Raw genomic sequence first — 23,043 nt, 5'->3', positions numbered from 1 at the left:
ACAGAAAGGAGGATAAGGTTTCAGAATCCAGAAGCTCAAGTGGGGGCCCATCATAACTGGGACCCAGACTTCTGACTGATATTTTAAGGGAATGTAGAAAATGAGAGCTGCTGAGTTGAATAACCATTGCTGGGGTGAGGCTGACAGTACCAGGAAGCAAATAGGAAGAAGCAAGTGCCTTTTCCCTCCCCCCACCAGCAAGCCAACAGAGTCATGCCAAAGCAGAGGTGTGTTTTGCAGAATGCCAGCCGCAGCGTCACCCAGCAGATTATGGCAGCATGGTTTTGAAACAGGAAGAATGACTTAATAACCAGTGTAGTGACCTTTCATTGATGACATAACCTCTCTAGGCCTCCATTGCTCTGCCTGTATAATGGGGAGAAATGCCTCCTCTCAAGATTATTGTAAGGATGAAATGAGTGATATACAGTTTGTTCAATAAGCACATTAACAAGAGCTGCAGATACGCCTGCTTCAGCCTCATTCCAGTAACCAGAAGATGACAAGGATAGGAAGAAAGAAAGATGGAAAGAGGAGGAAATAAGATGAGCAAAGAAGTGTGGGAGGGGAGAGTGGAAGGAAAGTGAGGGGTACTGTGGGCATGTGTAGCCACTTCTATGGGGAGCTTTAACACCACGTGAGGGAAGGGCCAATGCCCCGTAGACCATCCCTGGTCTCCCAGGGAAGACTTTCTCCATGCTGAACAAATTACATGCTCCAGGGACTTTTGATGACTCCTGGGAGTTGTTATGATTTCTGCAGAATCAAGGGAACCTAATAAGAGTAGCTGGAGGTATGTGATCATTTTTCAAAAAAGCGAAGGCTCAGTGGCCTGGCAAAGTGTGACAGCAGGAGGTCTTAATGAGTTAGACCACAAATTAATCCTGCCTTGTTTCTCCTTTAACTGTTTTTTTTTCTTTCCCTGTGTCTTTGGCTGGCTCCAGCAGCTGTTTCAACTGTGTAATTAAGTCATTTCTAAGAGCACCGAGCAGCTGGTCAGTACTATATGTTCCAGTGATCATTGACTGGCAGGTTGAAGCTTAAATTAAAATTCTGAGCAGTTATCGAATTTATGCAGCCTGTCTTCATGGAAGCCAGCCACAGGAAATGTTACTGGTATCCAGGTTCCTATTTTCGCAACAAATTCAAGAAGGGATAAACTCTAAAGACTGTTTGATCCTTCTAACAATTTTTCTCAGGCTAGCTGTCAATGTAAAGAGTAGGTATGACTAAAATGAGTGCAAGAAATAGAAAGTGTTTCTGTTGAGAGTCTGCATAAGCTGGATGACCATCACCCCACCATGCTAGGTATAGCCCTCACCTTGAGACCTCATTTCCTTCCTTCAGAATAAATATAAATTCCCTATTGGCAAAAGGGTCACTTTCTGAAAGTGTAAATTAAAATATGCAAACTGTATAAACTTAGGAAATTCATTTTGCTGAAGGGAGAAATTTTAATTAAATGACTGCTTTGCAATAAGGAGTAATAAAACATTTTTCATTACGTTTGCCTTGGCACCAGCCACGTTCACTGTAATGATATAATTTCTATTTTTCCTATTCAACGAATGACATTAGATTAATTTTCTCAACAGATTCATTTCCAAAAATGTTAATGAAGTCAAGCTAAGTATATATGGTAGATTATTAGGATTCCTGCTCAGAATCACCAATATCCCACAGTCTCAGATTCCACTTTCTGTTTGGGGATAAGAAAAGATTCACCAGAGAAACTAATCCTTCTTTTCTTACTAAATGGATGTGTTCCCTATACTAGGAAATCACTTATCAGATTTACAAGGAGAGACAGCATTCATCTCCTCCAAGTAAGTGTTGGCCAAGAGATCAGATTTTTTGTGATTTTCCATAATACATAATTGAACAAAAGTAATAGATTTAATGTATATGAATCAAAACTTGGGTATTTTAGAACAGAGGGGTAGTAAACCAGTCTTTTCAGGAAGTGGGAGATAGCATTTTAAGTATTTATTAAAGGCAGAGATGGGAGAAAAATTTATTTTTTTGTAAATTCTTTTTTTTCAATAGCCACCATCTTTTACATCAGATTTCTTATAAAATAAGAAGACCTCAGTTTGTTAGTCTGCCATTTCCAGTTCAGATAGACTGTGTTTACAAGATAGCTAGGGGAGCCAATACTAAGACTAAATTTTAAACATATAAACACACACAATCTCATGTATTTCTAGATATATAACACATTTGTATAAGTTGAGATTTTGGTTAAGTAGAAACAAATATGACCATAATTTGTTCTTGATTTTAAAAAGCAAAATCAAAAACAAACAGCCTAGTCAAGATGGAATAACAAGGACTGGAATTACAATTCCTGCCTAAAACAACAATAACAAAAACTAGTGAAAAAAAACATAACAATGGCTTTCAAAGTATGAACATTAGGAAATAAAGAACTGTAACTCTTGATATATTAGAAAAAAGGGGAGTCTTACAATTTGAGCCTTACAATTTGATGTTGAGTCAATGCAATCCTAAACAAAATCCTACAACTTTCTTTCCATAGAAATTGAAAAGCTGATTCTAAAATTTGTATGAAAATGCAAAGGACTAGGAACAGTCAAAGCTACTTTGAAAAAGAGCAAAGTTGGAGGGCTTATATCATTATATATATTATTAATTTCAAGACTTAGTACAAAGGTATGGTAATAAGATAGTATGGTATTGCATAAAAATACACAGATCAATGGAACAGAATAGAGATTACAGAAATATAATTGTTTGGCCAGTTGACATTTAACAAAGATGCAAAGAAAATTCAATAGAGTATTTTTAACAAATGATGCTGAAACAATTGGCTATCCATTTGCAAAGAGAATAAAGTAAATAAAGAACAACATCAGTATACATCCATATCAGGAAAATTTAATCAAAGTGGATTATAGACCTTAAAGTAAAACCCAAAATTATAAAACCTTTAGAACACATTGGAGGAAGTCTTTGTGACTTTGAGTTAGGCAAATACACCTTAAATATGATACCAATAAATTGATCAATAAAAGAAAATGTGATAAACTGAACTTTGTAAAAATTTAACTTCTGCTTCAAGACATTATTAAGACAATGAAGACAATATACAGAACGAGAAAAAAAATTTGAAAAATCACATGCCAGATAAATATTCACATCCAAAATGTATAAAGAGCTTAGAAAACTCAATGAAAAACAACCCAATTTAAAAAATGGTCAAAAGATTTGAAAAGCTATTTCATTACCGAAGATAATAAGAATGGATATTAAGCATATGAAGAGACACTTAACATTATTACTCTTAAGGAAATGCAAATTAAAACCACAGTAAGATATTACTAAATATCCACTAGAGTGTATATGGAAAAAACTGACCATACCAAGTGTTAGCAATGATGTGGAGACACTAGAACTCTCATTCTGCTAATACATAAAATGTACAACCACTCTGGAAAACAGGTTAACTATTTCTCAAAAAATTAAGCATTTACATACCATGTAACCCAAATATTCCATTTCTAGGTATTTACCTAAAAGATATGTCCATTCCAAGGACTTGCACATCCACATTCATGCAGCTTTATCTTCAAATGGCAAAAATCCAAATTTCTACCATTAGGGGAATGAATACATTGTGGTATAACAATACAAAGAAGGACTAGTCCTCCATAATAAAAAGGAATGCGTTACTGATATGCATAATGATGGAGGTAAATGGTTAAGTTGCATTCAGACTGTAGAGAAAGTATCTAAACCCTCTGAGATTTGCTTTTGCAGACACAGCATAGCCTGGAGACTCCGACTAATGTGGAACTGAGGTCCCAGGCCACTTGGAGCTGGGAGACACAAATGCAGAAGAGAGGAGCTACCCGGAGGCCAGGGGTCACTAACAAAAATCCAATTCCACTTATCTGAAGAAAAGGCTCTTTACACTTATGTATCAACTGTCCTGCAAATAGCTAATAAATATCAGCCAACCCCATTTTTCTTTGCTTCTCACCCACTTTTCAGCCAATAAAATATAATTCATTTTTTCGCACCCTGGTCCCCAAAACCTATATAACTCCATTCCCTTTCTTAACAGGCAGATTGGAATTTATCTTTTGTCTCCTTGTCCATCTATTTGCAAGAAAGCTGTTTTCTTTTCTCAAAACCCTAGTGTCATAATAATCTGGTCTATACATGTCAGGTGTGGACTCAGCAACAGTGACACAAATGAATCTCAAGTCTAGTGTGCTGAGCGAATAAAGCCAGTCAAACAAGGGTGCACACTTATGTTTCCATTTGTATAGAATTATATAAGGTGAAAAATGACAGTGACAGAAGATAGGTCAGTAATTGCCTGGGGATACCAGTGTGGGGGTAGAAAGTTGGGGGGCGGAAGGGGAGGGATGCCAATGGGGCCTGAGAAAACTAATGAGGATAATGGGCATATTTATTATCTTGGCTGATGATGGGTTCACAATTTTATCCATGCTGAAACTCACCAATATTACCTTCAATACATGTAGTCAGTCCATTGTATGTCAATTATATGTCAATAAATTTGTTTTCTTTAAAGGCCTGTATTCAAATCATGGCTGTGAGGTCTTGAACAAGTTTCTTAAGGTCTGGTATCTGAGTTTGTTCAGGAGTCAAATGGACAGAATAATAAGCACCTCTCCTGGTGTTGTATCAGGTGAAACTGGTGACAGCCCTTAGAAAAACAACAGCTTTTAGAAAAACACTGCACCAGTGGCGCGGAGAACATCTTGTCCTCCCTGAAAAGATATCATTTTCCTATTAATCCCTCAGCTAGTGTTCTCTCTTTAGGTAATATCTTTATCTTTAGAAATCAAAAGACATGATTTTTGAAGCTCGGGAAGTTCGATCTCTTAAAATATCTTTATAAACAAAGTCAGAGGGAGAGAAAGAAGGCACAAGGGATTTAAAAGCAGCAGTCTAGCATCTGTGGCTTTGTTGAGCACTCAGGTAGAAACTAGAAACTGGGCTCGCCCTATCACCAGGGGGCACAGTGAATTCAAGCCATCTGGCTTATGTGTTATGCTCCCAACACACATATTCCCATAATAGAGAATTCTAAAAAGAAAATATTTTTTTTTGAAAAAAGAGATACATATGCTAGACTTTGGAGTCAGACCTTGGATCAAACCCTGACTCATCACTCCCTGGGTACATGACCCTAAACAGCTCATCCATCTTGCTAAGCCTCAGTTTCCCCACTTGTAGAAAGACTATCCCAAAGGATGGCAGTGAGGGAAAAACTTAATCATGAAAAGTCCTTGAACAACACAGGGAAGGTGCTCAAAGTTTCCCCAAGATAGCTTGCCAGAACTTGGTAACTTGGGTAGAACCCTCCTGACCCCAAGTCAATGCCCTTCCTACTAAACTCTGTGCTAGCTCTCCTGGCTAGTGTGTGGCAGAGGGCAATTAGGTACAAGGTGCTTAAATATTCAGTCCTGTGATCATGTCACTGTGCAAGGTCATTTTTTATTTTTATTTATTTTTTTAAAGATTTATTTATTTATGCATACAAGAGCTGGGGCACAGGCCAGAGATGCCGGGGGTAAGAGGATTCACCAAAGACAGAGTGGGAAACAGAACAGGCAGACTGACTGAAATACACTGCTGAGGGGAGCAGTAGGCGAGACAGCAGAGGTCCCATGTGGGGTGCTCTCTGGCTGGCTGGGGATCGAACTCATGCTGCAGAGGCTGCAAATTGCTTCATAGTGCAGTGCTTAACCCCTTGTGCCACCAGGGAGGCCCCCAAGGTCATTTTTTAAACCACCATGAATCAGAATGCATTAACCAGGGAAAATGGCACAGACATGAAATCACACAGGAAGATAGACCAAGAAAAATCCTTTTGGATACCACCCAATGCTATTAACTACCAGTTCAGTTTGCAGTGTCTCTCCAATAGTGCATTCTTTGCTTTTTCTCCTGAACCAGAACCCTTTCCAGAACTATTCACTGGGTAACCCTGTACTGATCCTGGCAGGATGCTGTGGGAGCAGCACTCTTGTTGTAATGGCCTGCAACCACAAGATGGCACACTACTCTCTTCTTTCACAAGAGAAAAGTTGTGGAAGCTTGAAACCAGGCATATCTCAAATCAGGTAGAAATGCATTTATTTTAAAAAGATGCCACCTCACTCTTAAAATCCTAAGGGCAATCCAAAGAGCATGAACAGAGATATTTGCTAAGGCACAGGCACAAGAGATGATGGCTAACGGCAGACTGAGTGGAGAAAACCAGGAGGTTTGCTTGGAAGTTATAGGACTTGCTTTCTTGGGATTTCCTCCCTGTTGCTTGTATCCTTGTCAGAGCCCTAAGTCCAAGACGGGCTATCCTAGGGGTCTCCGCCCCTGATTGAGAGTCTATGAGCCTTGACTCGACTTCAAAATTCCTGAATTCCTCTTCTGCTCCCTAAAGATGTGAGTCTATTCCTTACCTCTTTTGCCTCTTTTGAAGCAAAGATATGTTTTTACATTTTTCCCATGTTCTTTGCTGTTGCATACCCACTAAAGACATTATTCATTGCTGTCGTTATGCCAGTACAGAGATACCAGAGTTGATTTTGATCTCCATCCCCCTGCAGATGCAGCTCATGTAGCCCTGTGTTCTTAGGGCACTGATCATCTTTTTGCATGTCCATCCTCCTTAGAAGGCAAGCAGTGTTTGAAGAGCATAATATGGAACATGAAGCATTTGTAATGCCTCCTCCATAGCTTATAATAAGTGTCATTTTCCAAGCCAGAGAATATTTTGATCGCCTCAAGTAACGGGAAGGCCTGTACTTATATCTGGTATTTTTATCCTATTAAATCTTGAGACAATGTGGTCTAGACAAAGAGAAAAATAATTGTCATAATTCCTGAGGGTGGTGAAAGTGGGTAAGGGTGATTCTCAAAGAAGAAGCAGGTGTGAGCTAGGCCTAGGTGGATAGAAGAGGGGTCTGGGGTGAGGAATGATCGTCTCCCCAAACACAATTGCCTGAGGGGTGAACACGAGCAACAGGAAAGTATCAGCAGCAACCTCAAGCGGTGCTGTTGTGGGAGAGTGAAGTGCGGGGAGTCACTGAAGAGATGGCTCAAGCAATTGGCACTTGGCAGACACAGAGGCCATCTGTGCCATGCTGAAAGATGGTAGCTCTGGCTCTACGTGATGGACTGAACTCCTAAGAGTTGGTTGGAGATGGTTCATATTTTAAATAAATTACTCTGCCCAGATTTAGAAAGGACAGTTCTATATATCGGGAAATCATTTAAGATGCTATTACAATAATTCAGGCAAGAGATGAGGTGGCCTGAGACAGGGCAGTGGTGAAGGCCCACTTGAGAAAGCCCACTCAAGAGGACCCCATCATCCAACTGAGGTATCAAGGGGACTCCTAAGTTTCTAACTTAAAGGATTAAGAAAATAGCAGCATTAAGAAGAAGAGCTGATTCCATAAAGGGTGATAAAACTGGTTTTGTGCATGTTGCATCTGCAGTACTCAGACCATGGCCAGGTGGAGATGCCCACGAGGCAGGTCCATAGATGCAGCTGAAACCTGAGGCCTGAGCCTGGACTGCTGATGTTTATTTGGGAAGCAGTGACAGGTAGATGTGATTAAAACCAGGAGAGTGGATGAAATTGTGCCGGGATAGACTGCAGGAAGGAAAGCAATGGGTTGAGGCAGAATCTAATGGAATATCGACATTTAAGTGATAACTCGCAGAGAAATCTATAAAGGGGCCAGAAAAGGAATGAGAAAGAAGTACAAGTAGAAGCAGGAAAAGGTGTTGACATAGACACCAGTGATCAGAGAGCCTCAAGGAAGAGGGGTTCAGTGGTGTCAAATGTAGCAGAAGGCCCAGCAAGATAAAGCCTAGGACCTCCCCATAACAGCTGGAGGTTGCAGAAGTCAGATGGCAGTGGATGGGAGAGTGAGTAAAACTGAGAAAGTGAACACAGTCAGGCAGATTGCTTTCTGGATAGGCTGAATGAGGAAGGGAGGTAATGGCTGGTCATCTGTGGCCTAGGAAGAGGGCAGGTTTGAACTGGAGATGTGATAGAGGAAGCTTTTGTTGTGCTTTATTTGATTGTGGGCATGTTTAGCCAAGGAAAGCCTTTGACATGTTTATGGACTGAGAGGAATAAACAAGTAGCAGATGATGAAGCAAAGGGCCAGGAGGAGATGAATGGACGGAGACTTGAGGGGGCCAGGGAACAAAGGCCTGAGTGATGAATGAGCTTGGAGGAGAATGTGTCAGGAGCAGGGAGTGGGTAGAGATAAGTTTGTAAGTGAGAGGGTGAGCTGACCCTAAGCAGGAAGGCAGCAGGAGATGGGAGAGTCTGTAGACATTATCATCTGGTGTGGAGCAGTGGGGCTCTCACTAGGCTGACCTGGCTTCCCACACAATTCCACCACTGAGCTACATGACCTTGACACCCTACCTGGTCTAAGGACTCTGTCTCCTCAGTGATAAAGTTTGAACGTACTAGGACACCCCTCCATACTCAGCAAAGAACAGTGACAACAATCACTTGAACAAACCGGAGTGCTAAACTCATCAGATCAATTCATGGTCCTAATAGCCTGATATTTTTTGGTTTCCATGTCTTTCCACTGCTTTCTATAAGTTCTAAATAACTTGAGGAACCACATGCTTTTTCTTTGTCTTCATAGCTTCCAGTTCAGCTAATTCATCCAACATATAGTTTCAGCCTCATGGAGGGCTCTCAATGAAAATCATTCAATGGCTGAATTAATGGACTGCAGCATTTCAGCCCTACAACAGCCAGGCTCCTGGCACTCATCACCTCTGCCTTCCTGTACCCGCCTCCCAGAGCTCCAAGCTCTCTGAGCTTGCTTCTCTTGCACATGAACGAATATTTTACTGTGATCTCACCAGACGAAAGAATGGCACCCTGAACTGGGCTCTGTATCTCAGTTCTGGAAATGCAAACATTATTTTAGATTTCTTCATTCAGGTCAGATAAGCTATTTCTGTTGGTTATAAATCCCCAAGAATTAAGAAGAAAAGGGAGGGTGATAATTTTCTGGAGCAACTTGTTTAAATTACCTGTTTTCATGACCACTTGCATCCTAGGAGGGACTGAGCTGGAGCAAGTTTAACAGGTTCAGTGTCCAGATGCTGAGTCACACGCAGACACGGCAGACAAAGGGCCGCAGCGGCAGTGGGTGTAGGCAGCTGCTGATGCTCAGTGGCTGCAGGTGCATCAGCCCGTGAGAGGCAGAGGGGGCCCAAAGCTAAAGAAGAAAGGCATGAGTAACAAAGTCACGCCGTACCTGTGCGTGGCTGCCAGTTAACTGTTGCCCCTTCCACCCTTAAAACGAAATGTATTGTGAAAAGACCCAACTTCTCCTTGTCCTCCCTTGGGTGAGATGCAGAAATGCAGCTAAAATGTCACATACCAGGTGTAGGGGCAGGACAGACACAGTGCAGGTTTTCTATGATCCAGCAGACCGGGTAAAGGAGGAGTCAGAGTCCTGGAGCCCTTGGTTGCTTTTGCAGGCTTTTTATTTAGATTTACCAGGCACACGGCCTGGTAAATCTTTTTATTTAGATTTACCAGGCACCCCCCAGGCAGGGGTGCTGGGGGGCTGGGAGGCTGGCAGGCCTTTACTCTTTCTGGGCTCTCCGGTGATCTCTGCTGCTCTCATGGTTCTGCTTCTGCTTCTCTACTTCTCTTCTGCTGGTGTCCCCGTGACGCCACCCTTAAAAGCCCAGTCTTAGCCCAGGTGAATCCCATCTACCTACGCCCACACCCTACTCCAGGTGCCCGCCATCAGGCATGCATTCAGGACTGCAGGGTTCCGTCATCTCTCCTAATGGCGGGAGGGCAGAAAAGCCTGACACTTTTTACCTCACCCTACACCAGGAGAGGAAAGCCCACAAGATGGATAAGCAATTGAGGCAAAATAAGGAATTTGGAAATATCCACCCTCTTCATATCACGTCGGTATTGGTAATAGGGTCTCTGCAAGCAAGTCAAGTCTGCAAGGGTAGAATTTACCCCAGCATCACACACACACAAAAAACACCCTGGGTCTTTCCTCCCAAACCCTGGCTCTGACCACGAGGGGTCAGGCTACAGCTAGGAACAGGCAGCTTACGCCCCAAAAAAAAAAAAAAAAAAAACCAACAAAACAAAAAAAAAAAACAGCGCTGGGCGCTGGTGCTGGCTCCCTCAGTCCCTTCCCCACAAGCCTAAGAGCGCAGCCCAAACTCAGCCAGGTGCATCCAGCACGGTCTGTGGCACTCCATTCGCATTTGCTAGAGAAGCTGCCTGGAATTGGGTTAGGTCCCAAGTGAATCACTGAATCATTCCCTTATTTTCATTTGAGAAACACTCACCTAAGAATCGTGTGTGTGTGTGTGTGTGTGTGTGTGTGTGTGTGTGTGTGTGTGTGTGTGTGTGAGAGAGAGAGAGAGAGAGAGAGAGAGAGAGAGAGAGAGAGAGAGAGAGAGTTTATTAAAAATAAGACTCTGGATCCTGCTTGTGAAGGCTGATTTGGGGGAGGAGGGTTGGGCACAAGAATCTGCATTTTGTGCAAACTCTTTGAGAGGTTCAGATGCAGAGGATACAGGGTCCTGCGTTGCCTTTGCTTTAAGCAGTTCAAATCCCTAAAAAGCACTTTGGCTTTGTGCCATGTCTGGTACTCAAGAAGGTAGATGGTCAGACCCACCTGCCTTAGCGCCTGGGGGCTGAGGGCCATCAGTCTCTGGTCTCTGGCACAGCTACTCCTGGTCACATTAAATAAACACTCCGGGTGAGATGGGGACAGAGGATGATGGACAACTCCCTCTCTCTATCTCTCACAGGCTGAGCGCCTTCTAATCATTTTTGGGCACTGATTTCCTTATTTTATCCTCTTTGATGTGCCTCCCTCCTCCTCGCTCAGAAAAGGCACTTGGATTCAGAGGCAATTGAGCTCTCTGCTCAGGGTAATCTTTATTTGTTGTCCTTCGTTGGTGCTTAGACACAAAATCTACTACATAGCACGCTCTGACGTATTAACAGTTTTGAGGGGGAGTGAAGATGACACAAACAATGCTCATCCATCATAAGAAGCAGCCCAGTTCCAGCATCAATAAAAAATGTGTTTTAGAATTGAGGAAATTTTCTTCTCTTCTTCTCATCATCTAATGTTACACTCCTCATTCAATGTCAATTCTTCCTGGCCTGCTGGGCCAGGAAAATGTCCTATTTCTATGGAAGGATTAAGCAAGATCCATAAGGTCGCCACCCTTGCAGGCTGTGCTGTGGTGTAGGAAGCAGGTAACCAGAGTAGTGGATCAGGAAGGCAGAGTTTGTGGACAGTGCAATGAAAGTAATAAGTGGGGTTATGTGGTAGAAAGGGAATGGAGAGGCCAGTGTCAGAAAGGGTGTTTGGGAAACTTTTCTGCAGAGGGGCCATGGAGCTGAGGTTGGAATGAAGAGAAAGACCAGAAGAGTATTTCAGGTAGGAAGTTCCTGTGGTTTCTGCCTGACACCTTGGCTCATGGTCGTGAATTTCACTTATTGCCTCCCTAACTTTCATCCAGCACCTTTTCTATGCCAGGTGCTGCTAGTTCCTCAGGGTATAGTTTCTGCCTGGTGACACTCTTTTTAAATATATTTATTATTTTTATATTTATTTTGGTGCATTTTTAAAGATAATGCTCTGCTGACCCTCAATTTCTAAGTTTACCATGTATCTCCCTCATCATAGAAAATCTGTTTTAAATTTGGGATTAGGATGGCCTTGATGGGGAGGCTTCGTGACTACAAACACCCAATGGGAACATCATCTGAGGAGTTTCCAGATGAAGTTGCTCGGGAAAAAAATATCCTGCCACCACCTCTGCCCATTTGGGGGAAAGAAAAGTTTCCCTTCCCTCTGTAGCATTTCTGGGTGAGAGGAAGAAAAGGGTTCCAGAAACAGAGCTCCTGTCTCCTGTAACTCAATCAGCTCCAATCCAGGCACCATCTCCTGGCGTTGAGGCGAAGTGCAGGGACCTGGCCACTGCTTGGCACCCCCAGCTCAAGCTCCCTGAGGCTGTCGAGGGGGAAAGATTCTTGTCATGGAAGCTCTCAGTACCTTCTGGACATTCTCACTGGAAATGTGACGTGAATAAAACCGACAACCTAAAGGAGAGTATAGGTCCTACCCATCCCAGAAAGTGGTGGCTTCTCCAAAAGCAGGGATTCTTAATGACAGAGGTTGTCAAACCCCAGGTTTCAGAAAGTTCTTCTGCACCTGTGTTTCTAATAAAGAAGGTAGAGAAACAGCTGTAATAGAAGGAGGACTGCCTTGAGGTTATGGGGACAGAGGCCTGGAACTGGTATGTGGACTTTCAGAGGCAGCTTGAGGGATAAACTGCAGCACCAGCATCCTGGGCCTGCCCCACTAGAGGTTCTCATCAGGGGGTGTGGTGTAAGCGCCGGAAATGACTCCAACTCTAAATGAAAACATCCTAAAAATCCTTCAGGTTTGTGAACCCTTCAATTAGTGGAGAGACTGGTCAACAATGTCCTAGTTAGCCCTCCCCCACCCCCATCCTGGCATCCTCTGTGTCTACATCCCCTCCATCCAATACTAGGCCTCAGGTCCCCTCTCCTGCCCCACTTTTTGTCAGGAGCCCCCAGAGGCTCATGGCTGAAACCTGAGTCACCCGAGTCCCATGCCAGGTGGAGCAATTGACTTGGGCCCTTTCATTAAAGGCTTTGGGTTACCAGGCACCCATCTGCTGGGTGTCTCACCAAGGAAACCAGAGCCAGATCGCTTTCACTGGGCATCGCCCACACGCTTCCCAGTGTGCAGGGAGGCAAAGAAAGACACCTCACCTTCTGGTGCTTTTGCTACAACAGCTCCCAGGGCTCCCCGAGGCCCCTTTCATTACTAGCCCACCTCCTACACACTCTTAGCAAGAGCCCAGGTCCTAAGGCACAAGAGCCTCCCTTTTCTATTCCACCTCCTGGACGGTGACCCGTGCTCTGTTCAGTCTGGCAAATATAACAGTTCCCTCCTCAAAACAGAGCTTGACCACCCCCACCTCTATCCCATACATACTTGCTTCCATTTGTTGGTCCTTTTCTCTTTGTGATCTCTGGCAACCCAGGGTTCTATGTTAGTAATGGAGACAGGTTTATCTTATTAAAAAGTGGTTTTCTAAAGTGACACAGATACAACATTTAAGAAGCAAATGCACTGCACACTCTAACAAAAAATCAGTTTCCTTTTCTTTCCTTCTCCAGACACCAACACTTTTCACTAAAGTACTTCCCTTCTTATTTCTTAGTCATATTATTATACATGTATATGGTTCTTCAGCATGGTACATTATCTATAACTTCTTCTATGGGAGATAAGAACAGCATTTTTTTACACATTCGCTCTGTCACCGCCCCACATAGAGATGCCATGCCCTCCTAATAGCTAGCTGTACTTTGAGTTACATCTATATTAGAATAATGTTTCCATTTTTATTGCACAAATGCTGCAGTTGTTGCGCCCTGTAATATACTGTGATTGCTTTTCTTCAACATTTTGTTCTCAGAGTTAACTTTCTCTTTTTTATGTGCTCAGTTATTCTACGTATTATTTAACCTCCCACATTTCACAGAACTATAGATTCTTTTCAAGTGTTGTAAAATTCATACTGCAGGCTTTTATTTTATTCAGCTATCAGCTAAAGACCTGAGGACAGCCTTCTGCAGATATCCAGGTATCCTTTCTCAGTATCTCGCTTTCCTCCCCCTCCTTTCCACTCTGTCCAGCTCTCTAATATTCTACTCCATGAACTCTAGTTCTGTGGTCTCCCCATTCAAGGAGACCATTAGGAACTGTTTGGGTTCCTCCCCATTCATTGCGGCCTGGAAACTCCAGGCAGCAAGCTTACCTGGGATGTGAATCAGAGGACACAAGAGGCACCCCTTATAGAATCTCAAGGCAGAAACTGGCTTGGAGATGTTTTATTTTGGCCTGGCTTGCTTAAAGCGCTTTCCCTCCTCTTACATAGAGTTGGCCATGGACATACTCTGAGAAGTAAAACTGAAGATGGAACTATTGGTCTTTTGCATGGGTACTAGCAACTCCATCTAGTTGGGGTTCACTTATCTACCTTTCTACTTTGGGCTTCTTTGGTAAGTGGCTACTCGAGCACTGAAAACAATCTCTAATAATATTGCTGGGATAAATAGGTCTTTGTGAGTTAGTTAGAGAAGCTGAGTGAGTTAGAGGGCGGGAGGTATTCTAAATATCAAACAACGAATTTAGAAGCAAACTTGGAACATCATTCTTTCCTAAGTTGGGAACTGTCTGGTGTTATGAAATCCATCTCTTGCCATAATGACAGTAATAAACTGAGGAGACCTTAACAGACTACAGTTGACACCAGATGGGTAAACACCCATCCTAAATAATGAGTTGGTTAATTACAGACCTTCAACAAATCTCTTGAAAGCATGTAACTCCATTACTTACAATGGTTCAGAGCAAGTAAGCAGGATTTTCCAGAGGTGAGAATCACCCATTAACTCAAAATACATGTCTAAGAATCAAAGGGTTGGGTGGAATTTAGCTGACAATTTCCATTATACTTTTAAATAAGGATCAACTTGTATAAAGAAAGAATCAGAAAAATGACAAGGCAAGTAACAGGGACTGGGAAATTTTTTATTTTATTGTATTCACAAACCTCCATCCTCATACTTAGTCAGATAGTCATATATATGTAGCACCTACGTCTCTAGAATATGGGTGTATTTAGACATTCTGAAATGGTGTGTTCAGTGCCTTTTTGAACATTGGTCTTCTCTCTGACCACTTTATTGAACAAAAGAAAATGTCATTTCATAAAATGCAAGAACCTGGCCACTGTGGAGACCCAATCCATCCCAAGTGTGAGTCATGTTAGGTCAAGAGCAGACGATCTGGCTGGTGGATATTGTTCAGGCTTCCCTAGACCAATGGAGGAAATCCTGATGCACATTAGCACCACTTGCAGAGACCCACCCCCAACCAAAGTTTGGGCTCCAGGCATCTGCTAAATGTTAAATGATCCTCTCTTAAGAGACCATTCTCTTATGCTGCCAGGATTGAGAACCAATGCTATAGAGCTGTAAAGCCCTAGTTAACTCTTCAGTCTTCCTAAGGATATTGCCAAGTATGGAAAATTTGCCCATTTTCTCCAGTATCTGGTTTAGAGAGTGCTGACTGTGCAAGCACATGTTTGACAGTCCTGTTATTCTGCTTCCTACATAGCTTGCAATCTTTCCCTTTTTCTCCCTATGCCACATTGTGAGTTCAGATCATCATTCTCTCTTGACTTGCTGTCTCCTCCCTACTAACTCTCTCCCATGATTTCTCTCAAACCCCAAATACCTCTCTTCCCTCTTATAATCCCCTTAAGTGGCTCCCAGTTGTCCCCATGCATAAAACATAAAAAACCCCCATGCAGGCCCCCAAGGCCTTTCAAGACCAGGCTAGAGTCATCACTCAAGACCAAAGCTACCTGTTGGCCCTCAAGTGAGCATTGTTGTCTCTGACATCTAAGTCTTTGCCTGGACTGCTTGTATTTCATCACATCCAATTCAAGGATATTCCTCAGAGTAAAACCTCTATATCCCACCTCCCACCCCATTTTCTTCACTGTTTCTGTGCCAAAGCAATTCCTGGATAAGCCTTATGTATGTCTGGCACATGGTGGGTGCTCCAAAAAAGTGTGTGAACCAACAAACTTCATTTATCACACTACCAAAATTGTAAGGCTGTTTTCCCTATTAGATTCTGAGCTTCCTCTAAGGGCAGTGGGTAACATGGTATATGTAGCAGAAAAAGCAAATCTTTGGAGATAAATCTTGGTTTAAAAGTCTGCTCTATCATTTACTAGCTATAGCATGCTGGGCAAGTTAAGCAGTTTCCTCAGCTATAAGAAGAGGGTGGTAAGTCCTTACAGGGCTGTGAGGACCAAACATGATGGTGTAATGCCAGACACTTCATGGTGACCAAACATTTTCTTTCCTGATTCCAATTCACTTAAATTTACCAAGTACTCTGCAAAATTCATGAGCAACACTGACCAGAAAGTTTTTGTTTTAGATAGTATACTTCCAAATGGCTGAATTCTATAAAAGTTAAAAGTTTGTTAGAAGATCTAAACATGCTTCTCCCCCATCCTAGTCCTCAGGAGCATTCTTTAATGATTCCTGCTTAATAATAAAGAAGACACTTTAAAGACAAATAAAAGGTAACTTTATTGATTGCTAATCTCACCATGAAATACCTATAAGAAATAATTACAAAATAATGCATTTTTTTACACAATTTTGGTATCATCCTGATATGATGATCCTTTCACAGAAAGGATTATTTACAGTTTATGTAGATATAAAGCTCATCATTGCAAATACAAATGTAGATGTGTAGAGGCAATATACACCAAATTGGTATACTGACTAGCAATGGATATTAACAAATGCAGAATAAATAACAGCTTTATACTTTTCTTTTCCTTCTTTATTTTTTAAAACAATTTCCAAATACAAAAAGATATTCAAAATGGATTTTCATATACATATATATAATTCTGCTGCAAACACTGGATCAAAAAGCAAAAACGTTTCTTAGCATGTTTTATTTTCGAAAACCCACAAGACTTCATAAATCCAATTAGAAAGAAGGTGTGCAAAGCCACCAACAACACTGGCAAAGCCCTGAAGACCTGATTCTGGTTGAAGTAGAGAGAAAATAAAGTATAAAGAGCTACCCACTTAATGAATTATTTTCTGATGTTTGCAAGAAACACTAAGAGCTAAGGAAATGCACCACATCAGGATCTGAGCTCTTTAAAGCCAAACTTTATGAGCATTTGTTACTTAAGCATGTATAAGAAATGGTGAGTTATTTAATGACTTATAAATAAGAGTCATTAAATGATCCTTTCATTCTTTTATATAGATATCGATATACTTTTATACATTCTGATATCTGAAACTTTGGTTCTTTGAAAACATTTGATAAAGCAAAATGATTTCATGACTATAAAACTCTATAGAACTTTTTTCCTTTTAAAGTGTCAGGTTAAACTAATTTGACCAGGCTTGTGGTGTAAACACTGCCCTGTCACATCCGCATGGGGACACACAAGGGGGAGCTTTTCCACGCTCCACGTGTTTATAATACTGACTCCCACCCACGGGTAACACTGCATGCTCTGCTGTACCCTAAATCTATTTCTTTGTTATCTGAAAACTTAATTTTGTATAAAAATATGACTGCATCTTTAGAAAATAATAATTTTTTAATAAAACCTGGTACATAGAAAAAATGGTATATCAAAATATGGTAAACAAATGTTGTAAAATAGGAAATCATTATAAACATCTCATAGAAAGACATTGTGCTAAAATTCTCTCCTGAATTGCGAGCAACACCGTGACTCTACATCTAGAGATTAGTAAGTTCAATTCTCCTGACTTGTTTTCATTGTTTTTTTTTTTTTACAGCAACAACGGTAACCATCTTAAAAATGGCCCGTTCTTGAACACTAACAATTTCTGTATATATTTTTAACTTCAAAATGAATAAAAAGACTGCCCTCTGGATCAGCTGTTTCCAACCCTGTTGCATATTAGCCACATCTGGAGAAATTTTCAAGGAAAGGCAATTCCACCTGGGTCTTACTACAGGCGACTGATTGAAATGATCTGGGCTGGGACCCAGACATTGACATATTTTTAAAAGCTCCCCAAATAATCCCATATGCAACCAGGATTGAGAACTATGGCAAAAGACAAATGAGAAAACATTCTTAAGTTTACATAAATCAAATGATTGTCTGCAGGTATCACTCTCAATGATGCATCCTCCACATTAAATAAGACAGACAGCGTATACAAGTCACAGGGCCAAAACGAAGACTTAGTAAGCTTTTGACACATATAAATACGCACAGTCTTGTGTATTTATATATGTCTTACATATATGTATAGTTGGGATACTTCAGGCAAGCAGAAACCAGTACTACCATAGTTTGTTCTTGATTAAGGAAAAAAAAAAAAACACCACTGAGCACAAACACTATTTTATAAGCTCCACAAAATTCTTTATGATGTGAACACAATGGATCCGTTACTTGGGTGAGGAGCTGAGCTGAGTGCTGGGGCGTTCTGGATGAGCAGGAGGGCATGGCATTGAGCGGGCGCAAGGGAGCTGCAGGCAACGCAGCATGCAGCCTTCTGGTTATTGCTGAATCCTCATCTTCGTGACCCCGGGCTGCACTCCTGTTTTGTATATGTCTTTGGCTTGCTAGAACCCCATGATTCTGAGAACTTCTTTAGTGTTTGCTTTGGGATGGCCCCAGTGAGGCGGCAATGGCTATATATACTAGGCAAAGAAGAGATTCTTTTCTCTCTCCTCCCTCAAACCACGAGAATTTCATGAGGGAGTGATAACAAAAAATTTACAAGCAAATGAATAAACCTAACAACATTGTTGACATGATACAAAATGTGATGCTATGTGTAACTGAACTTAAAAAAAAATGATGAAGAAACATACAACAGTTCAAAATTCTGAAGGCTTGGTAATGAGTAAAGCGCTTTCCTTGCAAAGGATCAATGAACTTCTGGGCACTTGTCTGGCTGTACATTCTCTGTAGTTCTTTTATCTCTGTGTAATACTTAAAGTGCAACTGTCCCAAGGCTTTTTTTTCCATCGCAAGTATTAAGAAGAAAGAGCTATGTTTGGGGTGAAGGAAATATGGCACAAGTAGTAAGAGAAACCCATGGCTTTCACAGCCTCCAGCAGACAGCAGCCTGCCCGCAGAGCTGCACGCAGACATGCTTTATACAACAAACTCCGGGACTTCATCATGAGTAAGATCCAGAGAAAAGTATTTGCTGGTTCTTTTGACTGGAAAAGCATCTTGGATGTTGACACATTGCTGAGCCAAACAGCTATTGCAGTAGAGGCCTTCTTCATCCAGTTCATGGCCACATCCAAACGTGTAGCTCTGAGCAGTGTCTTGACACAGACCTGCAATGCGCAGGAAGTCTTTCTGGTAAAGTCTGATGTCATCCAGGCTCAAGCTATGTCGATCGGTGGAGGTCTTTGGTTTTCGACATATAGTCTGTGAAGTAAGGGAAGGCTGAAACAACTTTAAGAGTAAAGAGTAAAGGGACAAACTAACACTCTGCCCTGCAGAGAGCATGACTGCAAAATCAGAAGAGGTTAAGGAATGCTTATATGATAATGGTTTTGGAGCTGTGGTTTCTGGAGGGCTATGTTATTACTAACACTAACATCACCAGTGTAGGGTAAATGGAAGTCATCAGGCTTTTCATACCCTCCTGCCATTAGCATCAATGATGGACCTGTGGTCTTGCAGGCGTGCCTGATGGCGGCACTTGGAGTGTGGTGTGAGCGTGTATGAGCGGGCACACCTAAGGCGAAAGACTGAGCATATAAGCACGGCAGAAGAGGACGGGCGGTGGCAGAGGACTGTGCATCAGAGAGCAGTAGAGACCAGCTAAGAGATCATGAGAGAACGCCAGAGAGCCCAGGAAGAGTAAAGATTCGCCGGGGGCTGGGAGACCTGCTAAGCACCCGGCCCAGCCAGCCCCCCTGCCTGCCCTGCACCTGGTTTCCTCATTACAAATGGTATAGAAAGATCATAAAAACCCTGAAAAAACCACTGAGGGCTCTAGGACTCCTCCTTTACCCGTCTGCCCAGACATAGAAAACCTGCTCTGTGCCTTCCTGGCACTGCAAGCAGCTAACATTTACTAAGCATTTATTACAAGCCAGGTCCTGATCTAAACATACTACATGTGTTAACTCATTTAATCTTCTTATCATCCCTATGAGGCAGGTGCCATCATTGTCTCCATTTTACAGATGAATGTCCCAACGCATATAGAAGTAAATGCAACAGGAATCCAAAGCAAGCAAATATCTTAAAATAAGGCTACATAGGTAAAGATACTGTTTGTATTTTCACTAGGATATGATGGTTTAGTGTGGTAACACTCTCATACTGTGGTCTGTTATTTTAATAAATGGGAAAACAAACCAATTATTACTCAAGAAACACAGTTTGAAGAACAACTCTGTAAAAAGTCAAAATTCTTGGGTAGAAAAATAATATGAAATGTTTCGGTACAGAAAAGGTTGGGAATCAAGACCCAGGCCTGAGAGGCAGCTTCTGAACACTGCAGAGGCCATGTCCAACCAAATACTCTGCACAGCAGGTGGCAGTTTTGGAGCTCATTATCCCTAGAGGTGGCACTGGCTGAAGATATATATAGGCTAAAAAATGGTTTAGACAATTGTATGAATGGAAGATACTTAATGAGTTATTTAAAGAAACGAGGATTACATCTCCAGCTTTTGCTGCTGAATATCACAATAGCCAAGCTTGTAAGAATAAGATATCACTTTCACTAGAAGCCATAGTACTAGGAGGAGAGAAGGGCACAGCATCACATGTGAGGACGATGTTCCTTATATCAGTGCCACCTTCCTTGGTACCCAGGCGGTTTCACACCTAGAATGCATCAGGTCATCATCACAAATCCTCGAGACAGGCACACATACTCCCTTCTCCCCATTTTGAAGTTGTGGCATCTGATCCTCAGCTGTTCCCACAAATACTTCTGTGTACTAAGAGCTGACACTGAGCAGCAGAGCAGAGGTGCAAGTCTGGCCATTTGACTTAGGAGCTCGAATCCCTAATCATCATGCTATACACACTGTTGTAAAAATTATTCATTGGAATTTTCAGAAAAATCCTTCATAAAATGTCATGTTCACATTATGCCGACTTAAAAGGAAGAGAAAAAAAGCCACATGAGAAAAAGGGAAAGAAAGAGAAAAATGTAGGTGGCAAAGATTGTCAGAATACAAGAGAAAAAAATAAAGAGGATGAAACACACAGAGGTGGGGAAAGAAAAAAAAAAGCCAGCGGGAGCCCAAGGCAGCAAGACTCAGAAGGAGAGGGAAAGCTAGCGCTCAGATGCAGAGGTGAGTATCAGTCATAGAGCACACTCAAGTGCTGTAAGCATGGCTTCAGGGTATTTTAATATATCTCTGTCTTCTGACATTTTAATAGTTCTACAGGTTATCAAATACTCTAGAGCTTACTTTGAAAATTCAACCCCAGAACAATTATCAGAGATGGAAACATTTCTGCCATGACACACCACCAAGAAAATACACTCTCACAGTTGTTGAGGTCAACCAACTACTTCTCCAACCACTGCCACCCACAGACCTGAAGTCTGAAGACCAGATACTTCCCACCTATATAAAATGTGGAACAAAACACATAATCTATCCATGTCTAGTAAGAATTATTTTCTTAAGACTTTAAAGTTTTGCATATTTATGGAAATATAGATTTAAGTTCCTATTTAAACTATTTTATAATTTCAGTTTCTGACTTAAAATTGTTTTAATTCCATTCCTACCTGTGGAAGAGAATCAGTGCTCTGGCCACGGAGTTTGACAACGGTTTCTGAGGAGCTGGAGGTGGAAGAACCAATTTCTTTTACAATCAACCCTAAAAGTACAACATAGAGGAAAAAGCAATGAAGACTTAGGTATTCATAACCCTTGTTGCATATCTTACATATACCAAGAAAAAAATGTCAAATGCTATCCATTACTGAAAATTCTCACTGTGACTTTTTGATGGTAGATAAACTGGATGGAGCACATTAGCTCTTGTCTTACAGTATACTGGGGGAATGAGATAAATGTGGGGTCAGCGTATAGGACAGAGTTTGGAATTTGAATTTGCTTAAACTTCTAATGAAGCCATTTATGATCAAGTTAGTAATGAGAACAAAGACTGTAAATGTAAAGCAGTCTCTTTAGCTCCTAAAGTATTCCCACTTTTCACATAACACTAATTTTGACTGACTAGTGCTGCAGCCTCTAAATTTGCTTCCACTTGATTTGGATGAGCAGTGGATAAGTGTGGGGATTCTGGCCTGTGGAGTCACACAGACCTGGGTTGGAACTGAGCACAGAAAGTAAATAATTAGCTATGTGTTCTGGCAGTAACCTACCCTCTGTATCTTAGTCTTTTCCTCTTATAAAAGGGGCTAATAAGAGCAACTACTCAGTAGTTTTAAGATGATTACAAAGCAACTGCATGCAAAGGGCCAGGTACGGGGCCTGTATGTGGAACACACCAGGTTCACAGGAGCTCTTCTGGGTCAGCAGGGACACTGTGCACTGCTTCCAAATCTCATAGCTAAGAGACTATTTCTGGATCTCTGAGATCAACAGAGTCCCTAATCGTGCTTGGGGGCAACCTGCTAATATTTTCCAAACAGAAATCCAGGGGCCTCCCTGGTGGTGCAAGTGGTTGAGCGCAGCACTGTGAAGCTGTCCGCAGCCTCTGAAGTGCTGGTTCAATCCCCACCGGCCTTGAAGCAACCCACATGGTGAGCAGACCTCTCCTGTCTCGCCAGCTGCTCCCCTCAGCAGTATATTTCGTCAGTCTGCCTGTTCTGTGCCCCACTCTGTCTCTGGTGAATCCTCTCACCCTCCCCAACATCTGGCCTGTACCCCAGCTCTTGTATATAAAAAAACAAAAAAACAAAAAAACAAAAAATCCCCCAGAAATCCAGGATTGACACTATCTATGTGACCAAGATATTAAGGGAAGAACCAGGAAAAATATTCCAGAAGACAAAAAATTGCCAACAAGAACTGGTAAGTAAGACCACTGACCTTTTTTTTTTTTTTTGCAAATATGATAAGTAAGCACGTAATTTGAGTCCCAGTTCTCAGGCAAAATGACTTCTCAGGGAAAGTGCATTTTCTTTCATAGAAAAGAACTTTTTGTAATGAGATTTCTATTTACTCACTGCTAGTTACCTACAGACATGATTTTTTGTGTTCCATCCCTTTACTCTTTAGAAATGTCTCACAATGATTTGGTGTCTGGCATATGTTCTGCATACATTAAATGTTTGATAATTAGTTCAACTGAAACATGAACTAGGAAAACATTCTCGGTTTACATGTAGAC

General features: G+C 41.7%; 1 protein-coding gene across 2 annotated transcripts in view; it reads right to left on the bottom strand.

Moving 5' to 3' along the window:
- Positions 1-18,846: 18,846 nt before the first annotated feature.
- Positions 18,847-23,043, bottom strand: part of FRMD6 (FERM domain containing 6) — a gene marked incomplete at both ends in the record, with an annotated part of 44,323 nt that continues 40,126 nt past the window's right edge. For both annotated transcript variants that reach the window (XM_084240035.1, XM_084240034.1), the window contains 2 exons: positions 18,847-19,131; positions 21,470-21,561. In XM_084240035.1, the coding sequence (XP_084096161.1) occupies positions 18,847-19,131; positions 21,470-21,561 (377 nt within the window). The remainder of the gene's footprint in view (positions 19,132-21,469; positions 21,562-23,043) is intronic.

Source organism: Talpa europaea, assembly GCF_964194135.1.
Source record: "Talpa europaea genome assembly, chromosome: 8".
Taxonomy (NCBI): domain Eukaryota; kingdom Metazoa; phylum Chordata; class Mammalia; order Eulipotyphla; family Talpidae; genus Talpa; species Talpa europaea.
The sequence above is the reverse complement of the archived record's forward strand: the minus strand, read 5'-3'. Positions and strand labels throughout refer to the sequence as shown.